We start from the raw sequence: 9,612 nt of genomic DNA, 5'->3' as shown, positions 1-9,612 counted from the left end.
GCCAGCTGGTTTCACTCCCTGTCGGAGTATGGCTTTTTTTTTTTGTCCAAGTTATTTGCCCTTTATCTCAAAAACTTATTTCAGAAGTTTTGATGGCCACTGCACTGAAGGGGTTAAATGAAGCTGTGAACAATAACCTCCTCCCCCCCCCCCCCCCACATATGATCTGATGATCTAAAACCTGGTGTGAAGTCTAGAGAGGGTCAAGTTTCCAGGCAAGACATAACTGTGTATTTTAATGCAGTACTACCGAGACTTGTTCCATACAGATTCTAGTTCTTGTTATAGAGATGGTGAAACCTGTGCTGATTGAGGTTCTCCTCACCCCCTGTGCTTTAGCACTTGTGCCTTTTGTGGTCTTCTAACACTTCCCCAAGGGCTGGGGTCAGCAGGGCAGGGAGGTGTGTGCTGGGCCAGCTGCCCCTGAGCTGCAGGTGCAGGACATTTCTGGGGCTCTGAGGATGCCCGCATAGGTCCTGTGTGAAAGCTCTCAAAGCAATCTCCAAGCTCACATTTCACTGCTAATTGCAGTCACAGATTGCCAGGTGCAGAGAAGTTTTATTACTTTAGGGAACTTTGCACTGGTTGGGGGAGGCATCATGCAGGAATATATATATATATATATATATATATATATATATATATATATATATATATATATATATATATATATATATATATATATATATATATATATATATATATATATATATATATATATATATATATATATATATATATATATATATATATATATATCCCACCCACACATGTTCTACTGCACGCCTGCAGAGCTGAAATTATATTCTGAGGAGCTAGTCAAGCACAGTGCAGAACTCTCCTAATATATAGTACTCATGGGGTTGGGCGAGAGCCTAGAGATTTAAGACATATGTTGGGTGAAGGGTTGTTCTTTTTTTCTTAACTAGCCTAAATACCAATGTTTGGGCGGTGGGGGTTTCTTCACTGTAAACAGACTGGAACATACCTCTTGAAAACCAGGTAGAGGCTTCCACAAAATAAGTGCCTTGGCCACAGTTCCCCAAATCATTTAGGTTTAGACTTACAACCTGGCTCAATCGGGACAGTTTGCAGCTTTAGTTTCCGATAAGGTATAGCGCAATTTCCTGTAGGGCAAAGTGCCATATTAAACCTGGCTGAAGGCGTATGTTCCTGCTCACCTGGGGGGTCACAAATGGGTCCCACCCCCATATCATTGATTTCATCTATCTAGAAGAATTGTACCTCACGCAGTAAATCTTTGGGCTCTGCTAATTTGACATGCATTCTTTTTCTGGCTGAGGAACGCTGGGGTTCTCATCAGATCATACAATCCTTAAAAAACAAAAACCACACCTAGAGCTGCATTTGGTCTTTCAAGTTTTGGGGTCATCTAGGACCAAACGGCGGTATGTCTAATGGGTTAAGATCTGTTACTGTCTACGCATGCAATTGTGCATCTTTTTCCCATTCACAATGAGGGCTCTAACAGGGTGGTCCAATTGTCAAACGTCCTTACACCCCACCCAATATTTCTTCCAAGCAAAAGGACCATTAAGGAAAAAGGCAGACTAAATAATGGCAGTAAAACCGACCATAAATTTCAACATGGGAGGTTTACAAATATTTATATGGAATATTAGAATGAGTTTGACTCATCCTCACCAGTTTGGTCTTTACTACAGTCAGGTAAGATCAATTTGAGATGCCCATGATGTTCAGGTTTTGAAAGGAAACCTGGTGTGTCCTGTTTGTGGCGTGGTCCCATGGATAGGCTTAGACATACATTGTCCAAGATAAGACCCTTATTGTATGTGGTGTAAATCTACTTACCTGTACTAGAGACGTTTTCGTTGCATTTATTTGAAGGGATATGGGACAAGAAATTCCTTCACAGCATATCAAAAAGGGGCAACTATCCCCCAAAACCGTGTTTTTTTTTTTTTTAACTCTTCAGTAGAAGTAGACTGCAATGCCTTTCAGGAATTATTTCGCCTTTGTTTGTAAAAATGCATTGTGCCATCAATAAATGGATGAATATTTATACAAAGTCCCTTCCTGCTGCCAACATAGGAAGCAGTGGAAAAGCCCAATTCAGCAGCACTCCTGCCTTAGATGACACAGAGAAATGGGGATAGTTTTAATCACCCCCTGTAATGGCACATGATCAAGAAACCAGACAGTATTTGTTTTTCTCATTATTTTATATACATTTGTTTCTTAAGTGAATGTATTTATTGCATGTTCATGCATTTCCTATTTTCCATGTGTTTGTATAAAATGCTTTGGTTTGACCGGTGTTTTTTTTTTTTTAAATACATTTTTTTTAAATGTGCGTTAAGGGTTAATTGGAAAAAGCCTTCGATCAATTTTCTATACTCGAAAAAAAAAAAAACCAAATAAAAAAAACCAAGCAATAAAAGATGAAGTTGTGGAGACCAGCATTGCTTCTTTTATTTTGCATGCCTTTGCTCTGCTTTACATGTTCCCTCGGTCTAGTTGACAGTCAGGTGAACAAGATATACAATAACTTCCTGTATAGTGTGGGAAGCAGAAGTGCCAAGTATTCACCGCATGCAGTTTTAACAGCTTGTCCATTCACATCCAGAGGTTTAACCACTGCCTGCCTTGAGATTTTCCAACCAAAAAGTCAATGTGATAGACATTCTCTGCTTGCAAATGCAGTAACACTATTCTTAGACACAGCTGACTTAAGCAGTGTAATTTCGTAAATAAAAAATAAATAAAAAATCCCCAAATACACACAAATATCAAAGATTTAATTTATTTTTTATTCAACTTTTAATGTTATTTTTAATGTTTTAAAGAATCCTTTGATTTCTATATCAGGTTTTTAGCCCACCACCCAAGTAAGGTCTTTGCAACACTTTCTTGTTTGTGATTATTTGTTGCCAATGTCCCCAGCAGTTTGAGCTGTAAACTGTTACGGTTACCTTGGCAATATAAGGATACATTGTAGTTGCTGAGTTACACTGACAAGGATTGATTGAAACTGAAAGGCAGCCATTATATTAGGCACACAATCAGGATTTTACAGATTTATAACAGTGTCAGTTTGGAGTGCCAAACGATTGCCAGATTAGAACACGAACGAACACACGCGCACACACGCACGCACGAACACACACACACACACACACACACACACACACAGGAACACACACACACACAGGAACACACACACACACACGAACACACACACACACACACAAAAATCAACATACCAGTACTACTCCTTTATTTTTTTTCAGCCAAATGGTATAACATTTGCTCCTCAAAAAAAAAGTGAATAAAAACACATCTAAACATAGAGGTAACTAAAAAATAAATGTCTGTATGAGAAGGAAGAAGGGCATGCACGGTTATGGAGGCCAAAGGTGTGTGTTTAAAAGTATACCATAATCCAGTGTTGGTTTACCCTACTTGTGGTTTGGTAATCTCATTTCCCTTTCATCCAAAATATCATTTTGAAAAGTGATTGCAGTGTCATGCAGTTTGTCATCCTCAGCCAGGTCTCTCCATAAACTCATTGTCTCCCTTCTTTTAAATGCCTTCACGTGATTAGAGAAAGCTTACAGTGGTGGAAAGGGCTTCACCCAAAGTACCATGGTGCAATATAAAATCTCTACTTCTATTTCATATATGGGAAAATCCACGTTTAACATTTTAGAAATATGTATAAACGATGTATGCTTAGCAAGTAGAAAGGGAGATAGGTTTCCTAAAATATATACCATTTTTTTAAACTAGAAAGTGGAACTTTGTCACAAGAAAATGGTACCCTGGGATTGTAAATAATAATAAAAACAAAATAGTGGTCCTTTGTATTTCCTAGTATCATACTTTGGCCGCCGAAGGTATACAAAAATGTTAAGTTGTTGCTTATTATGCAATCTATTGCATCGTCAAATCCACTCGTTATCTGTATTGGAGAAAGGATGAATGTAACAAAGGATTTGCTCATTTATGGAATCTTTGTGCTTAGAACAAATAACAAAAGAACAGGCATGTGCTCACACACACACACACACACACACACACACACACACACACACACACACACACACACAGATTTTAGTACCTTAATCAGTACACCTCTGGCAGCATTAAAGTGCATTTCCTCCCCCTCGTTTTTCACACTTCCTGTCCTACTGAAGGTACTTTATAGACACAATACCATTTCTCAGCACACCGAGGATATGATGGACCATGTTCTCTGGCACTGAATTAGTTAAAGCCTCTTCAGATAAACCAAAGATGTGACACTATTTGTTTAATACATATTTGTAATGATGTGCTTGTGTATCCTTTGGCAGACAATCAGTGCTTTAATTGAAACAATGAGTGATAACATGGAAGCCAACAACCAATTAGCATACAAAGGTAGAACATAACAAATAGAACATTGAAATTAAAAAAAAAAAAAAAACACGTTTATTAGGAGCTTTTTATTTATTTTTTACCGCAAACACGGGCACAGCATTTAAAGTAGCAGATAGCAATCCTTCCAGGGCAAAGCAACACAATTTCATAGAAAATAACATGCACCGAAGCAAAACACAACCCATACATAGATCCTCTGATATACTAGACACGCAGGGAACATTCCAATAGAGACCCTTTGACATATTGCAAAGATACACAGGGAGCATCCAAACACAGATAAGCTTGTGTGTTACAGGGATATATGCAAGGAGCATTCTAACAGAGAGATTCTGGGACATGACAGCAATGCACGTGGGTGCTTACTCTAATGCAAACAGAAATGCACAAGGGGATGTCCTAATACAGAGATAGCCTGAAGCAGTGATATGGAATTCTTATCCTCCTAGACATATTACAAGATGACAGATCTACAGGGACACCTTCATAATTCAGGGATAACAAAGGTAACACAGTAACTGTAATATTAGATACATGCAGGCAACACATTACTGGATTAACTCATCCTACTGCAAATATACTACAAAGGGATTACAACTATACATGGTAACATATGACAAATATATCTCTCTGGTTACACTGGACAATGCTCACCCTATTATAGGAATATTGAAGGTAACATGCATAGGAGAAGCTCTCTTGAGGGCACATTATAATATGATGGACAAAGGAACCATCCTATATAATCGCATCTCTGGAGTTGTTGGTCTCCATTCCCTGGTGAAAGGTGTGTTTTCTAAGCAGGAACCATGGTCCTCTTGTCTTCTCTGCCTATTTCACTGTTATAACACCATACACCCCACTCTCCACACAGCCTTTGCCTTTACCTCCTTTAAAAGATCACGCTAAAATTATTTACACACACCAAATAAAAAAATACCACTACCTTTTAACTATAGCCGAGAAAAACAAACAAAAACACTCCCGAAGCATTGTATTCTGCATCTTCTCTGTGCCCTGTCAGAATGGCTGAAGATCCTGTCCCACTACTGGTGTAGGGTCTTCCGCTGCAGAATATTAAAGGTGCTGCTACCACCATCCCTTCTCCTGCACACACTTCCTTCCTCCTCTACCTCAATGGACCGCTTACAAAGTAAAGTAGGCTGTTAGATGCCCATTGTACCGCTTTCAGTGCTGGCGAGACCAGAAAAGCAGTTGCAGGGCCCTCCAGCACTGAAGAGGTTAACCCATATCACTACCAAAAGGGGGACAACAACGTAATGTGTAGCTGGCCCCCTTTGGCAGCGATAGAGGGTTAACAATGGAGAGACTAAAAGAAGCCAGAGAGGATGCAGTCAGGTCCATGTGGTTGCTTTCGCCGTTATCCCCACAGTCTGAACTTATACAGTATTAGGGGAAAGGATGACATCAGGACCTGCAGGAGACGTTTAGGCTTTTCAGATGTCAGGCCTTGGCCGGCTGTGACAGAAACCGCGGAGCTCAGTCACTGCCAGGGAAACCTGCCGAGCACATCTGCACGTCCCTGTGCGTGCAGCACTCCATCTCGGTTAAGGAGCGGAAGAACATGGGTCTAGGCTATGCAGAGCCAGGGTCCTGCTCCGTGCCTGCCCTACTCTGCGACCGCCCCTATAAACATCCCCTTGCAGCTCGTAGTGCGAGGAAGACCTCGCTGCGAGATCGGGGGGGGGGGGGGGGGGGGGGGAGGGAAAAGTATATATATTTTCCAGCTTCAGAAACAAGAGCTGGTGACCGAGAGATTCACTTTCCCTCAACAAAGTAAAATGAAGCAACAAAAAGGAACAGCGTCAGCAATGTCATTAAAAAAAAAGAGGGATGGGATCTGAAAACACGGCTGGGATCCCTCAGAGAGACATTGGTGGAATAAAATAAAATAAATCCTCCTTGGCGATAGCAGCCAGGTAAAAGCTGGGGTGTGATTTCCTCCTCACACTCACTCCTTAAATCAAACATTCTGCGCTCTCCTTAAATTAAGGCGTAACGTAACAAGAAAGAAAGAAAACTGAAATGTAAAAAAAAAAAAAAGAATAAAGAGAGCCTAGTGTTAAAGAATAAACACAAGTAGGAGAAAGACTCTCCAAAAATGCTGGAGAGAAATAAGAAAAACTTCTCCTTTTGCCGCTAGCCGGGGCCTGCAACGCAAGGGTTAAAGGCAAACCGAGGGAAGCCTCCCCATAGGTAGGGGAGAAATGAGGACGGGCAAAGCCGCCACTGTCTTCCTGCTCTGGATGGTCAGCCTGCAAAATCTGTACCCCTCTGACACAGTCAGACTCAACTCACACTGACAACCCCCTTCCTTCCTCACTCCTCCATCCCTCTGCAAACAGACAAGTCGCAGGAAGGTCACGATGGAGGGCACTTGAAGGTGTTTTTTGTTGCTTTAGTTTTATTGGTGGGTTGGAGTCTGGGGTGTGTGTGTGGAGATGGGGGAGGTGGGTTGTTGTATCAGGGCTGCCTGTAACGACCTCTCGCCCTGTCGGGTCACACTGGATAGTCTTCTTTTATTTTTCTTGCACACAAGGATTCGTCCTTCCCGGTCTGAGGCTCCCTCACCCCACTTTGGCCCACTTCAGGAACACCGGGATGTCACGCACAGGGACATGCCGGGTCAGAGCCTTTACTCGGAGGTTACGGTCGTCCGTCAGAAGAACGACCTCCCTTCGCAGGCGGATGGGGTCATCTGGAAAAAGAGGGGAGAGAAAACAAGAGGGAGGTGTGGGCGGGTGGTAAGAGGACAGGCAAGGAGATACATGCAGGACAGCCAAAGAGGGAGAGAGGTAAGTATGGTGGCGGACGACAGACAAAAGAGAGCGAGAGGGTGTAAGGAAATGTGTTACAGCTTTAGAGCAAGTTCTCACAGCATGAGGAACGTGGGAGCGGAGGATGTCTGAAAAGTAAGAGGGAGAGGCTTGTCACTGACGCTGGTAACCGTCCTTGTGTTAGAAACCAGAGGCCAGCGGCTGTCAGTCCTAGGCCAGGATCTGCCGCGTAAACAATGGAGACAGCTGTGACAGGTTAATCCTGTGACAGATGGCCCTGGGCAGCTCATGATGTCACCTTAATCTGCTTCGATACCACTGCCGTAAGAGGACAGGGGAGAGGAGAGAGAGGAGAGGAAAGCTAAAAGGCAATAGGGGCCTGTGCCAAAGACTGAAGGTGCTCACAGTGGCATCTTAGGTGTGGCTGAAATAGGAGGAGCTGGTAAGCATGTCAGGTGAGACTGTACCTTTCCTTGAGGGCATGAAATCCTTGGCATGGTCCTTGCAGTAATGTAGACAGCACGACAGGATCAGGTCATCGTTGCTACCCTGAAAGATTGTTGCACGTCAGCAATGGTCAGTGGAGGTGGCTCTTGTTGTGTAATGTCCAAGCCACGGCAGAACAATGTCTTGCAAATGACTCTGTTATTAAACAAGCTAAAGATAGAGGGAATGGGGCATAACAGAGGAAATAGCCCTGCCCAACTATTTGCCAGCTGGGAACCTACTAAAGGAATACCAGATTCGGGACAGGGAATTGTGGTACCTTCTGTCCAGAGATATCCTCACTGCGGAAGGCGATGGATTCCAACTCATTTCCGCGGCTTGTTAGTGCCCTCAGGAAGGAATCTCGAGCCTCAAACCCCTGCTCCAGGAACTGAATGGCCTTCCGGGCCTTGTCCTGAAGTGAGCGTGCGTGCCCTGCGCTACGCAGATCCGATTCCTGACCCTTTGCAAGTCCGTCCAGCTCATGGATAACTGCGAGAGAAGCAGCAAAAGGAGATTAAAACGAGCATAACAAAGAGGTATATGTGCATGTGCCTGCGTGTATATCTGTTTTAAAGGGGCAATCCCCTCCTAGGACCAAAGTGTACTAATGCCAGTGACACCTTTAAGGGGTTAAGTGTGGGTGACAAATTTCCTTTTCCATATAAATCTGACACGGACCACTATTTTTAAATATGGTCTTTAATAAATTTGTAAACATGGTGAGTAGACATGTGGGAGGAGCTAGATTACCTCTGGCTGCACCCTTTTTGTTTGATGTTACTGCGTTCAACAAGTTGCTTGCTCAAGAAATCTATTAATCCCGCCTCCCCCCCCCTCCTAAGAAAACATGACTGACAAAAACACCACCAACACCCCCCCCATCCCCCCACGGTTCTTGGCTTTCATGAAAGCAGACATTTTTGCTTTAACGATGGTTATATTAGAAAGTAAGCCAAATTGTTGCATTCTTCCCAAAATTTTGTTTTCAGAGTATATGTATAGAAATACACACACATATACACAGCACACAACCAACTTAAGCAGTTTTATGAGCAGATGGGCACAAAGGAAGGTGCCAGCAAAAGTATTTGGATGACAGGAAGTTACTTGTAATACATGATCATTCCCCAACAGGGAAGAAAGGTCTTCCACTTTGTATTAAACCCACCCGAATACACCACAGGGCTCCTTCACTCGGTCAGGGAAAGAACACCCAAATCCAGAAAGCCGGCCAGACCACCCAGTAACACCAGTGCCTGTGCCAGGGGCGAGTGCTTAGCAATAACTGGAACCAGTCAGAGATTGCACCACTGGCTTTATAAGGAGAAAAAGCCGTGACAGCGACGTGTGTTCCAGCAGCTGCTCAGTCGGCTGTGTGACTGTACCCAGCCCGGCCAGAGACCTGCAGAGCATCTCATCAGTAACCACAGTGCAGCCAAGCAGAGCTGGTGACAGCCAGCAGAGAGCCAGAACAGGGATGTGTCAGGGGCCCCAAACACTCGTACAACTTTAGTGCTGGAGAGACCCGTAGCTCACAGCCGAGCAGCCTCTGCACCTTGCACTTCATGCATAGGGGGGAAATATTGTGCTACAAAATCACATATTTGTTAGTATGGTCCTAATTCAGGCACACAAATAATTAAAAAAAAGCGACAAAAACCCATTTACCAACATCACTGAATGCAAGTGATGCTCCACTACCACTATCGAACACCCTCGTCGTGCCTGCAGAATACATCTCTAACCCATACACTGGGCATCTCTATGTTAGCGGATACCAACATGCATGTCACTAGCTCAGTGGTTCCCAACTCCAGTCCTCAAGAACCCTCAACAGATCAGGAAGGACACCCCTGCTTTAGCACAGGTGGTGCAGTCAAAATCACAGCCACTGCTTGAGCCATCTGTGCTGAAGCAGAGA

At 43.3% G+C, this 9,612-nt stretch overlaps 1 protein-coding gene across 2 annotated transcripts in view; it reads right to left on the bottom strand.

The window, feature by feature from the left end:
* Nucleotides 1-4,440: 4,440 nt before the first annotated feature.
* The window catches only part of SMG6 (SMG6 nonsense mediated mRNA decay factor), a 149,685-nt gene continuing 144,513 nt past the window's right edge, over nucleotides 4,441-9,612 (bottom strand). For both annotated transcript variants that reach the window (XM_075589290.1, XM_075589289.1), the window contains exons 17-19: nucleotides 7,969-8,180; nucleotides 7,670-7,751; nucleotides 4,441-7,123 (exon numbers count right to left, since the gene is read on the bottom strand). In XM_075589290.1, coding sequence (XP_075445405.1) covers nucleotides 6,993-7,123; nucleotides 7,670-7,751; nucleotides 7,969-8,180 — 425 coding nt within the window. In that variant the 3' untranslated portion in view covers nucleotides 4,441-6,992. The remainder of the gene's footprint in view (nucleotides 7,124-7,669; nucleotides 7,752-7,968; nucleotides 8,181-9,612) is intronic.

The sequence above is a fragment of the Ascaphus truei genome, chromosome 3, assembly GCF_040206685.1.
Source record: "Ascaphus truei isolate aAscTru1 chromosome 3, aAscTru1.hap1, whole genome shotgun sequence".
Lineage (NCBI taxonomy): Eukaryota > Metazoa > Chordata > Amphibia > Anura > Ascaphidae > Ascaphus > Ascaphus truei.
The sequence above is the reverse complement of the archived record's forward strand: the minus strand, read 5'-3'. Positions and strand labels throughout refer to the sequence as shown.